Source organism: Hibiscus syriacus, unplaced genomic scaffold, assembly GCF_006381635.1.
Source record: "Hibiscus syriacus cultivar Baekdansim isolate YM2019G1 unplaced genomic scaffold, ASM638163v2 tig00020292_pilon, whole genome shotgun sequence".
NCBI lineage: Eukaryota > Viridiplantae > Streptophyta > Magnoliopsida > Malvales > Malvaceae > Hibiscus > Hibiscus syriacus.
This window is the reverse complement of record NW_024062486.1, coordinates 56,929-77,283: the sequence shown is the minus strand read 5'-3', so window position 1 is coordinate 77,283 and position 20,355 is coordinate 56,929. Positions and strand designations below refer to the sequence as shown.

Below are 20,355 nucleotides of genomic sequence, written 5' to 3'. Positions count from 1 at the left end.
AGTGGGAAATTATAATTTTGCATTATATAAAGGGTTGAGTGGGACTTATATAGGTGGAGGAATTAGGGTGATATTGCATGGAATATTAAATAATGATTGACAATAATAAATAGGGTAAATTAAATGTTTAGTATTTAAACTATCAATTTCGGTCATAATACCTACATTTTCAAAAAAATTCAAAATCATACGTAAAGTTTAGTTTTTATTTCATTTTAATACCTCGTTCAAAATTTATGTTAAGTTTTGAAAATATTGAAAATTTAGGTACTGAATGAATCAAAACAGATAGTTTATGTACTAAAACACGTTAAGATTTTAACGGCGGAGTAATAAAATGAAACAAAAACTATACATTATGTATGATTTAAAAAAAGAAGAAGGAAGTTTTGGTACTAAAATAGATAAAAAATGATAGTTTAGATATTAAATGTGTAGTTTACCCTAATAAATAAATGAGAAAGAAAGTGTCATTTTTTTTAAATAGGGTACTTTGTATTAAGAATAACAAAGTAAACCACCTTAAGGACCTTATTAAAAAATCTCCCTAATCTTAAATGGAGGAAAAAGAGTGTACCTTAGGGTGGTGAAGAACAAATACACACAACACTTTTAGATGATTCAGATCGTAACCCCGCCCAAACACACAAAGCAACATACACAAATAGCAAAAGCAATGGTATGAAACTAAGGGCACTACTAAAGACCACGTCAAACCCCACTGTGCTAAAATTGAAGCAAACCATTAATTAAAGATTTGTTTTTTATTTAACAAAAGTGGGAGCACCACTTAAAGCTCCCACGCAACTAGCACCACGACAATTCCACCCATGCTCCACTTACTCACCACGCAACGCCCTGCTCCACATTAACACCCATACCATGCTGACCCTAATAAAAAAAAACCTTGAAACTCAAAAAAGAATATACAATCACCTGACAACCTCCTTATTTCCACCAAAAGAAGCAACATACGTGTGCCTGCATGTCAGATCACCATCTCCGACAACCTCATTGATTCCCAAATCAAGCTTACCCAAGAGCTCATAGAGCTCCAAACTTTGAATCACCACCTATCGAAGCTGAGAAAACACCGCCCGGTGACTCACCCACACAAAACGTTACCACCGCTTCATTTTCTAACTTCGTCCGATCAACATAGTTTGCTCTCGCAGAAAAACCATGACTAATTGAAAAACTGCTCCAGCTCCTCTAAAAATTCACGACAAAAACCTCAAGACCAAAGCCTTAATCCTCCACAAGGACCATAAACCCCTGACAGTTACTTACCAACCTCAAGCAAATCTGGAGACGCTAAATCCTTGAGAACATCTCTATCAGAATCAACATCATTTATGGATCCAAACCCAATGCCAACACGACTCTTCTTTTATGAAAAAGCACACTCAGAACCTCACCATAGGTTAACAGGTCTGCCAGATAAAACAACTCCCAAATTACATAAGCTGCCAAAAGTCTCGAGCATGACATAAACAAAAACCAGAGAACTAATACAAATGAAACTTACCCAGCTACCCCAATACATCTCTTGCAAAAACGCAAGACACTAAAATCACAACATACCCAAACCAGGGAAACAACAACACAAACTTTGCCTCCCCATTTCAATGCCCAACAACAAGAGCAGGAAGCACACATCACCTAGCTCCCCAAAGCATTACACGAACGCAGAATCAGACTTAGGACAACATTTATAAACCATGACATAAACCTCAAAACCAAAACCTAAAATCTCCCACAACCCCTGACAGTCACTCACCTAACCCAAACAATTATGCAGTCGCTGAAACCATGAGAACAACACTATTAGAATCAATCTCTTTAGCAAATCTAAACCTCAAACCTACTCAACTCCACTTGTATGGAAAGAAACACACACAAAGCCTTGCCAAAGCAACCCACAATCTGCCATAAACCTTACCAATGAAACAGATTGGTAGGTTATCCACAAACACATAAGCAATACCGAATGAAGACCTGAAACACTCATCCTCATACTGTACTTATCAAACAAGCGAAAGACAGGTTCACTTTGGCTTTAACACAAACATCATGCGAGCATATATAACTATCGCAATCTGACTCCATAAACAGATTAGAAACCCACGTAGTATTTCAAAAACTTTGAAACTAATGACAAGAGTAACCCAAAGACTCAAGCAAAAAACAACAATCAAGTAGGAATAAGAATAGAATCATAGCTGGAAGAGAGAGAATCAATCTCACTAAGCAAGAAGAGAACATCCAAACAAACGAGAAGAAAAAATGGGGACGAAAGCCAACGAACCCTATATCTAAATACACCAAAATAAGGCCGACCAAACCCTTATTTAAAGAACATGAAAAAAGTTCAACATCACTGTGTTGGACTTTTGAGATCTTGGGAGAAACGGTCGAAGGATAGTAAAAAGTAGTAAGAACGGTGGTGGAGGCGGCTACCACCTCGCGAAGGAGGCGGCCACCGCCTCGCCAGAGAAAAACTCGCTATTAGGTGTGCAAGTTGAAAGAAGCTGAAAAGAGAGTTCTATCAAGAATGTTTCTATTGATAAAAAAAACATCAGAAAGTGTCAAAATATGAAATGGATATCGGAAGTGTCGGAGTGGGAAGGATGACCGCAGAAATCGGCGGCGCCTGAAATCAACACAGTGGGCTTTGTTATTGGTCTGACGAACTTTCCAGACGAATCCCGCCAAGAAGCTTTGACCCCCCCTCTCTTAATTACCATTTAAGCATCAACTAATTAAATTTTCACATTAAATAAATTTCGGTAATTACAAAAATAGACCCAAAGTGTTTTCAACTTCTCAAAAAACCCATAATAACTTGATTAATTAATTATTGTTAACCAATAAAAATCCTGAAATTCGCCTCATGGACTTGAGATCTAGATCATACTGTCTACAGTAAAAATATAGTAAGCTAATTAAGTGACTAATTAGCGGCAGAGGAGCAGAGCTCCCTCACAGTCACGGACTAACCGTCCCACATAGCTGTCGTGCCGGGTAACGGAGTCAAACTTTGCGGCAACCGCCACGTATTTCAATTTCACCTTTCTGTTTTTGTTGTTACTCGTTGACTTCCATTGGCAAAAAAAATACACTCTGACTCGGTCGCCTTCATTTCTTCCTCTTTTCCGTAAACAAAGGTGATATTTTTTAAGTAATTAATGAATTTATTTTAATTTTTAAGGTGAACTAAATCTTTAGTACTTAAACTATCAATTTTGATATGTTTTTACCTAAATTTTCAATTTTTTTCAAAACAATGCCTAACGTTTTTTTTATTTCATTTTAGTACCAATAATTAAAAACTTAACGAATGGGCTGACGGGACATAGCTTCGGTGGAGGGACGAGCAATTCGAATGGTGGACCACGAGATAATGATAAGTTGACCAACATAGTCCAGTTTCAGGTCCATCGGACGATTGATGATGAAGATTGGAGGATAAAGAAGTTGAATAGCCAATCGTCGATTTGGAGAGATTGATGCATTTTTCAACGAAACAGATGTAGGAATCACGTTCAGGGGATCGAAAAGGTGTGAGCTGAAAAGTTTGGGCTTCATTGACCAACAGATACGACAATCGGTGATTGTGGACGTTGCGGTCGATGAGTATGTTATTTTAAATTTTTAATAGCAGATACTAAAATGAAACAAAAATTAAATATTAAGTATGATTTAAAAATAATAATTAATTAATTAATAAAATAAATTAAAACTGATAATTTAAATACTAAAATTATAAGCTACCCTAATTTTTATTATAATTTATGAGTTTGGGATATGGGTGTATTCAAATAGTTTCTAGAAACAATTGAAAGTCAACAAAATTATTGGGAAACCCACGTCCTTGTTAAGTGACGCCAACGCGTCTATGAAGTATGTCGACATTTATTACTTTGGGCATAAATATCTATTATGAATAAAACGAAATCTTACCACTTTCGACGAGTATAGATAGTCATTAATCTAATTTATGAAAAATTAAACTTTAAATAATTTAATGTATAATTATAAATTAGTTAGAAATTTAAAGATAAATTATTTAAAATAAAGGTTAAACTATATCAATTACCATCTAATTATTGTCCATTTTCATTTTGACCAATATTTTTGAAATTTTGTCAATTAAGCCATCCAACTATTTAAATGCATTTAATTAAGCTACTTGTCGTTAATATTTAACAGAGAAGTTGACGTATTAATTAAAATATTTTGTATAATTACACATCTGGTCACTGTTACTTATATATTCTATCAATTTGGTCCTAATTTTAATAAATTAAAATAAACTTAACCCTCAAATATTTAACTTTAAAAGATTTTAAAAGTTACGACATATTCTATATTTATAACAAAATAAAAATTTTACCAATAATTCCATTTATGGTACTCAGAAGCATCCCGTCAATGGTACCATAACCTCTTTTGGTTTTAAGGAAAATATAGTTGATTAGCCCATGCATATAAAGTTTGTTAGACAAAAAATATATCCTACTACTATTTGTAAATGACATTCTACTAGAAAAGGGTGATATAGTCTAACCTGTAAAACTTAAAAAATTTTACTATAGAACAAGTAATAATATATTTCTTTCACGTTTGACGCAATCTTCCTTTAAAATTTTAAAAATTCACCTCCTACCATAAAATTTTATGTTCATCTTCAATAAAAGTTTATACTGATAAGATTCTCGGTGGACTTAGCGTGAAATATTTTGCACTAAGAGATTGACCTATATCAAAAGGACGATAAATTTAGTTTGTTTTAAATTTAATATCATAAATTATTGCTTGAGTTATTCAATTTTTAGAAAAAAGTTTTGTTATAAATATAGAATATTTCGTAACTTTTAAAATTAAAATAAAAAGTTAAATTTTGGGTCATTATACATGATACTATTTGACTTGAGGGTTAAGTTTATTTTAATTTATTAAAATTATGATCAAATTGATAGAATATAGAAGTAACAATGACCAAATGTGTAATTATACCAAATATTTTAATTGCCATATTAGTTTCTCCTTTACATATTAACGTTAAGTGGCTTAACTGAATGCATTTAAATAATTGAGTGACATGATTGACAAAATTTCAAAAATATTAATCAAAATGAAAAGGGCAATAGTTAGGTGGTCACTGGTATAGTTTACCCTTTATTTTAAATAATTTGTCTTTAAAATTTTAACTAATTTATAATTATATGTTGACTCATGTAATATTTAAATTTTATAAATTAAATTAATGGTGCTCATCATTATTATTCGAATATAGAAGAATCATCTATGAATATATCCATGTTCTTCTTTTGTATATAAAGATGATACATCTTAATTACAATAAGGATAATGAATAAATACAAAAATAAAATAAAATAATTTTTAAAAAATTGCATATAATTTTATATATAATAATTCGAGATTTGAATATGTGAAATCGAACATGTAAAATCCGGTAATAGGGAAAATAGAATGGTTATCACTAGGGCTCTAAACAAAAGGATGTAGGACTTTAGGTTAAGTGGCGAAATTTAACTTATAAAATTTATGTGAGCACAATAACAAATTTTAAGTAGAAAATACATAAAAAAAATTAAAATAAATAATAATTTTAAATTCTCAGATGAAGACTACCCCACCAACTAAGAGTGTTTAAACAAGTAATTCGGTTAACCAACTAAACCTAATTACGTAAATTTCATTAACTGAAATATTGTTTCCTTTAACCGTTAATAGAACCGATATTTTTCAAAAACAATTATCGAACCGAATTAAGTTCGGTTAATTGATCTGTTAACCGAAATTTATAAATAATATATATTTAATATTTTTCTTTATTTGGTTAATCCAGTCTATTAATTCGGTTAAAACCGAGTTTAAACACCCCTAAAACTAAATAGTATATATATATATATATATTAAATATTTAATAATTTTGGATAATTCGGTTAATTAACCGATTTCGAACCAAATGAACCAAACCGAAATTTGAAAAAAAAATCAGTAACCGTTAACCGACCGAACCCAAAATTAACCGACTGAAATTTCAATTCGATCAATTATTTTGGTTTTTTCAGAACAATAAACACCCCTACCACCAACCCCTCGGTTCATCCCTGATTCTAAACTCCCAACACAAATTGGGCCCTGTGTCCTTGAACAGATGCCCAAACTGAATGGTTCAGGATAAAAATATAGTTTGGTTCATTGAACACGGCATAAAACATAGTTTGGGCCGTTATTTAAGACTTATAGATTAACATTTGGAAAGAGGCTTTTTTGGCCCAATACCACATGCGGGTAAATTATTTAGGGTATTAGGCCTATCCAGAAATTATTTTGAGAAATATGATATATTTTTTAAAGCAAACACCAAACACGTCACCCTCGGATATTAATTTTAATGTTTACTGCATTGTGGGCCCCATGTAGACTATTATTTTAATTAGATTTTAATGACTCGTCACGCCGAGGTGACGAGTCCAATAAAAAATAATATTTTTTTAAAAAATAAAATAAAAAATATCTATTTTTTTAAACAAGGGAACTCGTCACGTAGAGATATCGAGTTTCTTCAAATTCAAAATTACAAGTCGTTTTCTAGCCATTGGTCAACGGATAGTCGGGCAGCAACGAGCACATGGGTGACAGGTCTGGCTGGATATTTCAAATTTATAGTCGTTTATAGTCGTTGGAGGTAAGGTTATAAATAGGTGTTTGGGGTTTTGGGTTTTCACCAAACTCTGAATCCGAAAAAATGCAAAAATTCATACGTTCTGTTAAAATATTTTAAAAAAAGGCAACCCAAGAATATATGTTGCAGCTGGAGAACTCCCATGTTTCGTCGATTCAACATGTGTCTAACAACGATGAATAGGGTATTCGTAGTCAGGGGATGACAACCAGAGAGTTGCATCAGCGGATGATGACATATCTACATCAATCTGTTCTATTTTTTCAACCTTATTTTTACGTGGCTTCAAGGTGTACCCAGTGTTGATCGAGGCTCTAATCGAACGTTGGCGGCCCGATATGCAAATGTTCCACTTCTCTAATGGTGAAGCGATAATTACTTTGGAAGACGTCGCTTACCAACTTGGTGTTCCTGTCAATTGAGCCCCTATGGTTGCGCAGAACATATACGTTCCCACGACATTGATTTATCAAGTTTTGGGGAAATGGCCACCATCCAACGTCATCAGGGACTATCGAGTGATGATAACTTAGTTGGAGTCCAAATTCCAAGTCACAAAGAAGCTTACTGAGGCGAAGGTTGTTTTGCCTCCCGAACATTTCTTCTCCAAGTGATCGAAGGGATATTATTATCAGAAAAATCCGGTAATTTTGCGTATTTAGAAGACTTTGATGTGTGTTGTAATACCAGTCAGGGCTCGACAATTTTGGCCTTTCTTTACCGGGAGCTTTACAAGGCCACAATCGTCCAACTGGGTCAAAAAACCGATGTAGCATGTTTTCTGATACTGCTACATTCCTGGGCTTGGTATTGTTTCCCTTTTTTACGCCAATTAGAACAACCCCGGTCGAGTTTCTGTTGGGCTGCAAGGAAATTATTTAACTTCATTTATTTTTTTGAATTTTGTAAATTTAATTATTTTTTACTTGTTTATAATATTTTTTTTATTTTTAAATATTTTAGATGGCGTCATAAAATCTCTGAGACAAAGTTTGCGGGTGCCACTACACGAGACATACGGATGAGGATCGACATCGTCGGTCCATATACGGTATGACATACGAAATTATTATTATTATTTTTGAATCTTTTTAACTTTATATATACTAACTTTGATCTTTAATATTTATAGTTCTCATGGCTTCCGTACGTCGACGAGGATATCATACATGTATTGCCGGTGGGATTTTTTTTAGGGGTTTCACTTATGGTGTGTCGTGACACTATTGTTGCATTGTGCGCTTATAGAGTAGCATGTCGCAGACAGAATGATGTGACAGTTTGGGTCGCACCAATCGATTCCTACGCTTATGATTGAAATGGATGCGCTCCATACAATCGATATGTATGGAAAACATACCGAAAATTGGCCGCTAAAGCACACATCCTACATTGAGCAATGGAATCACCATAACCAATTGCTCCCCCGCGTCAGAACATCACACCACTGGACCTCGATTTCGACTATTGTCCATATCTTCAAAATTACGAGGCAAATGAGAAATCATATCTGACGACGCTGGAAGAAAGGGAATAATGGCAAAATATCAGGCCAGATGCACCAAGTCGAACTCCATTAAGAAAACATCGTCATCTTCTGCTTTCGCTTCAGCACTTGTCGCCGAAGAGTATTATCATGCATCCCAGGCCAATTTCGGTTTCTATCCTCCATTTCACGCTTCAGACGAGACTCGACCGAATTGGGTGAGAGGTTCACTGGATGCACCACAATACACCCAAGGATCTTCCACAAAACATGTGGTTGCAGGTGAATGGGACAATATCATATATGGTTACCAAAGCCAAGTCAAAGCAGTTACGGTGATGATGGCGTCAAATGTCATAAATCCATCACCACATTTTGAAGGTGGTCGCTAAGTGGGTTAAACACAGCTCCTCGGAAGAAACGACGACGACCAAGGCCTACGACCCCGACGTACTCGACGAACCTCGCGACATTATCATTCGACAACTCCTCGACATCGTCAAGAACTTAGGAGACATATATACATTTTTTAATTTTCTTGTAAAAATTTATTTACTTTGTATTTTGGAAAATAATAAATTCAATTTTCTTTTAATTTTCGTTTTCTTTTTAATTTTACCCGGCCAAACTCATCAAGTTCCATGTGGCTGTTGATTCATAAATGCATGTTGACCAATGACTAGAAATTTTAAATTTGAAGGAATTTATCACGTCAAGGTGATGAGTTCTTTTTCTTTTTTAATTATATATATATATATTAAAAGTATTATTATTTTTTATTGAACTCCTCATCTCAACGTGACGAGTCACTAAAACCCAATTAAAATAATGGCCCACAATGTGGTAAAAGTTAAAAATTAATACCGAGAAAGCTCGGCCCAATGAAGAGTTCGGCGTTCACTGTAAAAAATGTCGAATTTATCAAAATAATTTTTGGGTAGACCTAATACCCTAAATAATTTACTCACCTAAAATATTGGGCTCAAAAAAACCTTGGAAAGATGGTCGGTCGGGTTTTTAACCCATATAAATTTGGTTAGAGTTTTTTCACCCTATATTTGAACTCAATCTGGCCTTATCCTAAGAAAATGTTGCCGACCCTAACAGAACTCGAACTCTTTTTTAAAAAAAATACTCGACCTCATCCTTAAATGAATTGTTGTCATATATGATGTTGCATGGTTGTCTGATGATATCTTTTTCTTCCTGTGTGTGATTTCAGAAACTTGATGAGGGAAAAAAGAAGCCATGGAAATGAAAAATGGTCCCTACTCCCCAGAGGTTTTACCTCTGTTAGTTGTATATGAATTGATTCTTCTATCATTCTTTTTTTTTTCAGTGTTTGGTTATCATGTTCATATGGATATCATGCCATTCAACTAAGATATTAGATATTATACAGTACGATTTAACTAAAGTTTGTGATTCGAATACGACTTTCCACACATAACACAAATGCCTAGCTAGTTACCCTTTTCTCTCTTCCCTCAATATAAACAAGTGGCGGAATTGTTTGCGACGCCGGAAACGGAGCTAGAAGCCGTGGCATTGTTCCGTTCGAGATGGCAGAGTTGTCGAAGCTTGGTCGGAACATACCAAATAGCAAGACGGGGATGCGCGTTGAACACCGCATCCACGTCCCAGCCCTGGTGAGAAGCGATGGCCACGAGAGGCTTGTAGCAAGCCTGTCTCCATGCACCAACATTCTCGCCTCGCTCCTTGAAAGCTCTCCTCAGCTCATTAGACGCGTCCCCGTCGAGGCAATGCAGCGCATAGCAGTGCACATAGTGTCGCATTTTGGGTTTGTTAATGTAGCTCGCCCCGGCCTTCTTAGCATATCTGAAAACTTGATTGGTCACCTGTATGAACACAACAAGGTCAGGGTCCAAAAATGGTGGAGCTGTCGGTTAGGGACACGGGCCTCAAAAAATAACTGTTGATTGTTTAAGGACAAAAGTAAAGTACAATCTTTGGGGCGGAGGGGACCCTACTCTGCAAAACTTTGGACATACAGGTCCCGAGTTTTCAGACCCCATTCCTCGCCGTACCTGAGTTGTCACATTTTCACCGACTAGAAAATCTTTAGATTTAATGGGAGGGTTGGTCGTCCAACCATGTTTTTACGGCTAGTCACGTGTCAAATCTCGTGCACCATGCAAAAACTACCCTTGTTTCATATTGTTCAATTGAGAATCGGATCTAAATATTGGTTTGCTTCTATTGATTACCTTGGTGGGGCATTTTTCGCCGCGCTCCTTGGCGATGTTTTGGACTTGAATCAAGAACTCCCGGCACTGCTCGTAAAGATGGAAGAGATAATCGAGGCCGTTCTTTTTACCACGTGCTACCTCCCCTGGCTCCGTGACAATGAAAGGGTGTTCTCGCTGTCTCTCGTAGCAGCCTCCGCCGATATCACCATTTTCATCATCATCACCGCCCTCTAATTCATTTTCTTGATCGACTTCGATCACCTTCTTCTTCCCAGTCCGTCGCCGTATCTTCTTCTTTCCACCGCCTACCGCCGCATCCCACGTGCCGCCGCTCACCGCCACTTCCTTCTCTTGCTGAACTGCCTCCTCCGATAACTCTGTCGGTCGCACACTCAATTCAACCAACAACAACAAAAGAATAGAAAGAAAACACTAAGGTTATAATAAGTATTGAATGATAAACGAACCTTCGTGGGAGAGAGCATCCATGGCGATGGTGTCACCTGAAACCAAGTGTCTTCGCCTTGAATACTCCTCTTCTTCTAGCCTTCTTCTTTCAGCTCTGACGGCGGCTTTAATGCCGTACCTTTCACCGACTAGCAGCTCCCACCTGAATATCTGCGACACGCTATTCATCATCTCATCTAACTCCTCTTCCTTCATGCCTAAAAGAGTGTTCACTGTGAACCCTAACTCGGCTATCGTCGCTGCGGTGTAGTATCTTATCCCGTACGCTTGAAACAACTCTTCTAGTCCTCCGACATCTCTCTGCCTTCCCATGCAAGCAGCCGTGTGCGGTTGCGGCACCGTCGCTACCGCCTCGATAATTCGCGCCGGCGTTGGGGGCAACACTCCTCTTGGGTCCCACTTGAAGTAGCTGCCGATAGCGAAAGTCTCAGGGTCCATTTCTGTTATCAAGCTCTCCGCTTTTCTCTCCAACGTCTACGAATGAAGTGAAGATTGAAGAATTTCATTCCTATCTAAAGATGTGGGTCGCTTTAAAGAAGAAAACTTGGAATCCCCAAAATACCCTCTTGTTTACGTGGTTAATTTCGTCGAGCATCCTTAAGTCATGAATATATTCTAAACGGATCCATAAACTTAAAAATAGTTTAATTAAGTCCTAAAAGTTTCAATATTGTATTAATCAAATCATTATGTTAGTTAGTCATCATCTTTAGGATAAAACTCTAGTCAAACATGACATAAAATATATTTTAACTATGCATATCAAATTTTAAACATATACGTACCGATTACATAAATAATCTGTAACTAATATATTAAAAACACATAATAACATTAAAACTTATTAGAGTTATAACTTCTTTTTTAGCATATCATATTCAAGTAATTAATATATAAGTACATTTGAATTTATAATTTTGGTATTCACGGTTAAAATATGTTTAACGTTCTGTTTTAACAAACATTTGATTTATATGATGTTGATAATTCAGGACTCAATTAAATTATTTTAAAAATTGAATACTGATTTAGAGTCTAGATGATAGTACGGGACGTCTGGTGAATTAACCATTTTGTTTTGCTTTGTTGGAGGGAAACCAAGTTGACAGTTTGGAACCTAAGAAGCAGGGGACGGTCAATTTGCCTTCCACACTGCATCGGTTTCTGCATAGGTAACCAATTAAAATTGGACGCCAAAGTGTTTAGATTTTTCTCGTAGTGACTGACTGATGATCCCCGGGAAGGCACGGGCAGACTTTTGGTGATCTGCATGAGGTCTTTTAGGACTTTAATGTTGGAATATTTTGGGCCATTTGATTTGTGATTAGAGAGATCCGTAGGGTAATTTGGGTACATCTGAGCAGTAGCAGATAACGCTTCCTTTGATTTCTCTGGTTGAGCAAGGATTTTCGGTTTAAAACTTCGTTGGACTTGTCTGGTCTGATTTCGTTAAGCAGAAGACAACATGCAAAACTCGGTTGCTTTAACGCGTACCAAAAAGAAAAAGCGCTCAATTTCTTTTAGGAAAAATAGTATTAATATTAGGCACGTTATGTTATAAAAATTTTATCCTAGTGTAATTAAAATATTATTGTGTTTTTAAATTATATTTGATAAAATAAAAAACATTTTATAATATATCCATAGGCCTCATTCCTAGAATCTTAATTAAACAATAAATAATAATTATCAAGGAATCTTTCAACAACTATAATGTATTGTATTATGGTGATGCCTTATTGTGGCTTATCTCGGGTGATGACTGATGAGTAGTGTGAAACACCTTGATTGATTTTGGTGGGAGTTGTGAAAAAACTCGATTAAACTGTTTGAATACCTTAAAGGATTGAATTGTAAACATGAATAATTTGAAGGAGCAATAGCATTGGATGGCACAATTGATGTTGAAATGCAATTGAAGATAGAGGTGAGTTAAATTCGTATTGACTAGAAAAATCGATCTTTTCGACTCGATTCGAAAAATTTAACTTGAATCTATTTCAAGTCGGGATTTCATAAACTCAACTTGATTGAAAAAAAATTCGAATTCAAGTCCAGTTATAAAATATAACTCAAAATTTTTAGAAATCAGTATATTGTTTTCAAGTATGGATCAAGTCATCGACTATGTATTATATATCATATATATATATATATATATCATATAAAAAAATAAAATATATATTTATTATATATGAGTATAGAAGAAATAACTGCAAAACACCACAATAAATAGAAAAGTGAACTAACTCCTTTGAGGAGAAAAAACCCATAATCAAGAATCAACATAGAAATTTAGTTTAAGGGTTAGAATTAAAGAAGTTATATTAAAATAGAGTGGTATAGAGTTATAAAATTGTACGGGGTAAAAAATTAGATAATTAATAAAAATTATAAAATAATTTAAAATTTTAGAAAATACGAACGCACCCATGGTCTCTTTTAATGTTAATATACAATACATAACAACTTTAAAAAAACCCAATATTGAATTCTCGTTTATATATATATATATATATATATATTTGGACCGTCTTGTTTATATTACTTTGAAATTGATAAATTGAAAGGCTTTTTCCCCCCGGCTACTGCTTCAGAGTACAGTAATTCTGAAAAGGACTTTCAGTTTAAGACAAGATGGGAAAAAGGGGTAAGTGAGTAATTGCAAATGACAATTTTAAAAAATTAAGATTAAAATTCAGTTTAAAAATTAATTCTATTTACTGTCATCGGCAAAGTAAAAAACTGTGTTGCAGGCAAAAGCTGTCCGATTAAAGACTACGGTCAACAGAACGGTCGCTTTCAGTCTGACCAATGCATAGACGACACGTCATTCGTCTGCTAGATTCTACGAATTCATCGTCCTCTGACTGAGTCTGTACCATTCAGACAAAACACTTTTTAAAAAAAAAAAAAACGAACATATTATAAAAATATGTTATATATGATTCTTCCATTCAAATTTATTATATTTGTAAAATGGGGTTTATTTAAAGCCTACACTCATGGCCCGTCTTTTGGTTTCCATGTTAATGCAGGTCTGCAACAATCGTGGACGTGGTTGAATGTAATTAAGAAAGCCTGCGAATCCTACAGGGTTTGCAGTAAAATTCTGGGAATTTTGAGCGGTCGAATGAAATCAAATAATCTCAGCCCATATCGTCCACTGCATGATCCCTCTAAAGGGCAAAGCCAAGGAACTTCACTCAAGCTTACGTAAAGGAGTTGAAATTTTACAGATTAAGAATATATGTAAACCATCAATCATTCTTCCAACACAATGATCTCTCTATCCTCTTCTCCAACGTCTGCGACGGCGCAAAATTCCGAGGTGTAAACGGTGCAGGCTCGAACTCATAAGGACCTTCCTTCGCTCCCCAAACCTAACAAAGAAATATATATATATATATATATATATATATATGTGTATGTATGTGTGTGTGTGTGTGGAAGACTGCGAATGACACCTGATTTCCATCGCCGTCGTAACCCCTATCCCAGGTATGTATCTCATTGTTCTTCAAAACCGAGAGTTCTGAAGTGCAGTATGTTGCTCCATTCTGGTAGGAAAGCAAAAGAAGAATTTCGTAAAACGATAGAAAAAAATCTGGCACTAACTACATAATAAAGTAATCGTCCAGTGCGGGGATACGAGGTAGATCGTGTCAAGATCGTAGCGGGCGTATACATGGCATGCATGAAAGATAATGATGTGAAAAAGCATACACCGATAACTTCTTCAGGTAGCGGGCGTTGGTCCCTTGGACGATCACAGAAATTCTAGTATTCATCCGCATCTCTAATTGCACAAGTACTTACCTGTGGCCGTAAAACATAAGCTAGAAATCAAAATGCTTGCTACTTCCAAAGGCGTCATATGAACGCAACAGGTGATCGAATAGATATGAAATAATCATAGAGCAAATTGGTATAGGTGAAGTTGTTAATAAACCCTCAAACATAAGTGAGATTGTCATTCGACAGAAGTATGAGATCTTATGATAAAGCCGAGCCGATACGAACCTCAACATCGCACTTCAAATCTTTTGGACAAGGTTTCACCATATATATCCTCTGCAACCAAAAGGCAGTCAGCATCGTATGAGGTAAAGGCATTCCACCAAAAAGTGTTATGTGATCAAAGGAAACAGGTTTAGAATAAAAGCTATAATGTAATCAAAACTTCCATCCTTGTGTGTCCGGTGCATCGTCTATCGTTCCGCAAAACCGATTACCTGCCGGAAAGGTTTTTGGGGAGTCCGCCAAAATGCCTAGTCCATAAAAAGTGATGATCACTAAATTGGTGAATATTCCGAAGATTTTGAAACAGGAAAGATTGAACCAAAAACCTGTTCTGAATATAAAACTTTTGACACATCCACCAACTCTGTTGCAGGGCAAGCAAGTGCTCTACAATGATAAATTTTCCTCGACTTAACAGTATTTAAAATGAAAAATCATAAATTGGCAAATAGCCATTGCTGATAATAACATCAATCATAAGCTAAACTAATACATGATTACTTATTGTTTCTAAAGATGCACGGTTTCAAGCTCAATCAAACAAACATGAAAACTAAATTAAATTCTTTCATTTTTCCTATATAGAATAAATTATTACATACTATTACTACCTGATGTTGAAGTAACTATCTGGATTTCTAGAGGCTTGCTCCTGCGAGAACTACCATTGAAAAACTGAAATTGAGATGAAATGAAATATAAGTAATGGAAAAGCTTCAAAATTTCAATGAAAAAAAGAGGAAGAGCCTTTTCGCCGCTAAGAGAACGAGCAATAATTTTAGCGTGGTCCCAACGAGTGGTGGATTTGGTGAACCTTGTGAGAAAAAGAAGGCCTCCAATTAAATCCAGAGTCTTCACTATCAAACCTCGAGTTTGACTCCATCCGCCGGTCTTCTTCTCACCTCACCCAAACACCCACCATCTTGTTCTTGTTGTTGCCTTTTCCAGAAATAAAAATTTTGTGGAACGAAAGAGGAAGGATTAAAAGCCTTATTTTTCATCTTGAAGTGAAACGATATCGATTCGGTTGTTGGATACTATTGGTGTTCTCAGCGTTTGCCACGTGTACCCGTGAACCATCTATTATTATTATTTTCTTTTTTGAAAAAGTGAACCATCTATTACAATATACAATAATGCAACCTTTGTATGCATTATAGCTCATGTCTAACCACATTACCCCTCATTGTTCAGTTGTTTTAGCGAGTATACATAGCGAGCTGCACGAGGCAATCAGAAGCTATATTAAATTACGATTACAGTGTAACGTTCGTATCATATTATTTTTTGAAGTCATCATAACATCGTAAACCGTAATTTAGTACTATAAAAGCTACCCTTTGAGCAATTTTAATCAAACCACCGATTAACTACTCCAATGGAGACAGAACTTACACAGGGTTTCATTGTATAGTTTTATAGGACATTATGGTTCGACATACATGGTTCACTGGTTCGACACACATGGTTCACTAGTTCTGAAATTTGTTAAGCATTAATCTTTTTATGTGACCGGAAGCTATACTGCTCTGAATATTCATTTCTCTTGAAGAACTTGTGTTCAATATATGGATATGGGAACGTGATCCTCAAGGATCCTCCAAATATATGAAAAGCCGGAGAGGGTCTCTTGGCATAAATTGATATGGTTTCTCGGTCATATTCCTCGGCATGTTGTTGTTGTTTGGCTGGCTATTCTAGGCCGTCTTGTTACTAGAGACAGGCTTGCTAGGATGGGGATTATTGCCTCTAGTGCACGTCTTTGTTCTCTTTGTGGTTCTGCGGATGAGTAGCGTAATCATTTGTTTTTTGGCTGCTCTTTTTTCAGGTATATTTGGGGCAATGCGTTGGACTTGCGTGGCTTGCTCTACTGGATGAACTAAGTATGTTATGCCTATTTTGCCCGACATAATTTATTAAAGTATTCCTAAGCTATCTTTAGTAAGGAACCTGATACAACTATTGTCACGACAATACCTCTTAGCGTTAATAGTGACTATAGCCTATTGATTGAGTATTATCTCTTTTAGTCGCTTGAAACTCTCTCCTTATCTCTAAGGAATATTAAAACTTCATCATCCCAGATTGGTTCCCTTTTTCATGTAGATCTAACCTAACTCTCTCGATATTAGGTATCAACTCCTAGAAAAACGACTATCTCTCAACAACTCTTACAAAGACTAGGATTATTATGCTAATGCACCAGACAATCTCTCAAAACCTCCTACGATGCTAAGGCATAAGATTAAAACAGTGAACAAAACAACAATAAATATAAATATATTTAATCATCCATTAAACATAAAATAAAATATCATCCAAACATCTCCAACACCAAATAAAGCAGTTCATGGTGTGGCTAAAATCATCCCAAAATATTATTAAGTATAACCCTTAAAAGATAAGAAATAAAGAACAAGAATAAGAAAACTCCCAAAATCAGAGTTGTTGCCATGACATCATACCATCACCATGACTACTCCATTGCGCTAGCCTCTCTCGAGGGCCTAGCCACTACCCAAGACGAGAGGGAATGGTGGAGAAGGTGTTGCAGTCGTCTTTTCCTAAGCTTTTAGGGTAGGTGAGATTGAGATTCTTTAAAATGGTGAGCATAGTGTGCTATTTATAGTGGGAAATTTTTAGGGTTTAGAGTCCTTGAAAATCCTCCATCTAACCTTGAATTCATGCCCATTTCGTGAATAATATGACATATGGTAGTGGTCCCAAATCATTAGCAGGGGTAGGGGTTCACGTGAGGTGCATTAGACAACTAGTCTCGCGACGTCAACAATTTTGTCTCGTACTGCGTCAGATTTGCAAGATAAAACTTGTCATGACAAAAATTCCTCACAGACATCATCTTTAGTCCTTTGGCCCTCGCATGAAATTTGTCTCGGCAAATAATTTCCTCCTCGGTCATTTCTTATCATATGCTTCATCACAGCCAACACACAACTCTTTTCATCAGCAACATTAGTTTTATAAAGAAAAATTAGCCGAGACAAAACTTTTCCACCACATGTATGAAATGTCCTAAATGCAACTAAAATACGATGACAATGACTTTTAGACAAATAATATCTCAAGTATAAAGACCTAAAATATAATTTTTTATGGACTTACCTACAAGCAACCCACTTTATGTTCCAAAGAACAAATTTTAGTCTAAAAATCTGAAGGGCACATTTAAAAAGGTTAAAATTGCATCTCATGGAGGGTTCTTTTGCATTGTATACTTTGCAGCTAATAGAAGAGGAAGCATATGCCTATAATGGACAAGCAAGAATCTCAGGAAAAAAAGAAGTTAATGCTTCTGTCTGTTAAACACTTTACATGTTCTTAGTACGTACAACAGATGAACAGAAAAGAAAGACCCCCCTGTAATGTCTCCCCTTGATCACCTTTTGGTTCCCATTTCGGAAGCACTCAGCTCAGTTTTCGCTTCTTATTCCCATGAAAGCACTTCCAAATGACATCGGAATCGACCCTATTGTGTTCACTAGGGTAACCGGCGTCATCACCTCTTCAGGCTCGTCTTTAACGGCAGTCGGTACCGTTGAACTTAACGGAGACCAACCGAAATTGAGAGCTTCGTGAAGGGAGTTGTAGATGAGCATGTCCTCGGAGTCATCGACTTTCAAGGGCAAATCACCCCAGTGTTCCGTCAGGCAAGAGCTGAGACATGTAAAGCTCGAAGGTCGAGGATATTGGTGAGAAAGGCTGAATTCACAGAGACTAATCTCGTTCATTTTATGCGACTAATGATGTAATGCTTGGCTTTGATCAAATGTCTAGAGCAATGAAAAATGAAATATGGAAAGTAAAAAATTAAACTAATAACGGGATGGATTAAGATAGAGAGAGAGAGAAACTATTTATAGAAGGGAAATGAAAAAAAAAGTGAGATAGATAATTGGTAACGAGTGGGAAATGGAAGTAAAAAAAATGAAGTGAAATAACGTGTTAGTAGGAAGTATCACTCATTAACTATAATCTTCTAATGAAGTGTTATGTAATATAAAAACCAATATTGTATATTAATCATGTTGATTCAAATAATAAATAACTTAATATCGTTTAAATAAAGTTTCGGGTTTAACTCTTTATATTTATAGTACTAGAAGATTTATCCACTAAAATCAAATATACGATACGTACCGGAAGATTTATCCACTAAAATCAAATGTACGATATGAATTGATTCGAATCAATCAAGATAAAACTTTGTAATCGAAAAGACAATAAAAAATATTACATAACTCGCGCCGATAACCATATTAATAATATTTAAAAGAAATAAATTAAAAAAATAATGCAAGTGGGCAAATTGGGGGTGGGGGCATTAATTCGTTTGATATTTTATGGATATTGGATTGGATGGAAAACTTAATGGATTGGGGAACTACAATCAATAGCAACTGTTATCTTTTCTTAATGTTGTGACCTCAATGTTTATTATTATTATCTATAAAATTATTTAAAAGCTAATCACAATCATTCAAGTTAAATATTTTTAATAGTTTTGAAGTGAGTATAAGATATTATATGTTTATAATAATTTTTAATTATTGATAACACATATATATTCTACAGACTTAATTCCTCGAACTTAGGATATCAACAGAGAATAGCATTAAAAGTAAATATTAAACCTTAAGTTGTTAGTATAATATATGTATAAGGATGAGATCGTGTTACACAATGTAAAACTCTTTTAGTTTTACACAAATTTAGTTCTGTTGGATGAATACAAATATATAACTTAGATTAACAGTAGAAAATGTGAAGATATTCACTAAAAAAAATAAATGAGTCAATCTATGCTATCTATTTTTAATCATCCAACGATCTTAAATCTATGTAGGTAAATCTTACATCATATATATATATATATATATATATATTAACTAGACGTGATTTAGGAAGGGTCGTCTGCAAGTTGCACAGCTACTTGTTTTTTACCCTTGGGAAGAATCAGCAATAAAAGCATAGCTTTGTATCTGGTCATTTTATGGACAAAGGTGTCCAAATAGAAGTGACAAGAACCTGTAGGGCAGTTAGTTGCCTGTAGAGCCCCGGGAGAAACCTAGTTGCAAAGGGTTTCTGTTTGCATATTTGTCGCAATTGTTCATTCCCCGTTTACACTAGCCACAGATGCCAAAAGGCTAATGGATATGCCTCACCACAACTTGGAAGGTCCCAAAAGATAAAACATGGACAATCTTTTGCCTAGTGTTGTACCAACTTGGAACTCTGGTCCCCACTCTTCTTTATCGGTTACCCTTCGGATAAGACCATCCACTTTCCACACCACAACTTGGGTGTGCCACTAATATCCTCCCTCCAAAAACTTTCGACAAAACAATAAATTTCAGGTGAGTCCAACTCTTGCAAGAAATCACGAAATAAACACAGTGTCCATTTCGGTGACGAAACTTGGTGATGAAATT

At 35.5% G+C, this 20,355-nt stretch overlaps 1 protein-coding gene and 1 long non-coding RNA gene across 3 annotated transcripts; both read right to left on the bottom strand.

Annotated features, from left to right (window-relative positions):
• Positions 1-9,621: 9,621 nt before the first annotated feature.
• On the bottom strand, positions 9,622-11,362 carry LOC120209789 (floricaula/leafy homolog). Its single transcript, XM_039208701.1, has 3 exons — positions 10,882-11,362; positions 10,433-10,791; positions 9,622-10,063 (listed from the first exon to the last, which is right to left on the bottom strand). The coding sequence occupies exons 1-3, from the start codon at positions 11,318-11,320 to the stop codon at positions 9,692-9,694; spliced, it is 1,170 nt and encodes a 389-aa protein (XP_039064632.1). The 5' UTR covers positions 11,321-11,362; the 3' UTR covers positions 9,622-9,691.
• Positions 11,363-13,911: 2,549 nt separating this feature from the next.
• Positions 13,912-15,867, bottom strand: LOC120209805. Of its 2 annotated transcripts, XR_005524439.1 has the most exons (6): positions 15,517-15,867; positions 15,232-15,292; positions 14,906-15,153; positions 14,609-14,701; positions 14,350-14,442; positions 13,912-14,265 (listed from the first exon to the last, which is right to left on the bottom strand). It is a non-coding gene; the product is annotated as an uncharacterized LOC120209805 (long non-coding RNA). The 2 variants fall into 2 exon arrangements; XR_005524438.1 differs by having other exon boundaries at positions 14,906-15,292.
• Positions 15,868-20,355: the final 4,488 nt, after the last annotated feature.

Bases quoted from the DNA above. Each gene is read 5' to 3' on its own strand.
- LOC120209789 (XM_039208701.1), bottom strand. From the start codon at position 11,320: ATGGACCCTGAGACTTTCGCTATCGGCAGCTACTTCAAGTGGGACCCA. The intron at 10,792-10,881 runs GTTCGTTTATCA...TGCGACCGACAG, and splicing joins GGATGCTCTCTCCCACGAAG to AGTTATCGGAGGAGGCAGTT. The intron at 10,064-10,432 runs GTAATCAATAGA...GTGTTCATACAG, and splicing joins GCGAAAAATGCCCCACCAAG to GTGACCAATCAAGTTTTCAG.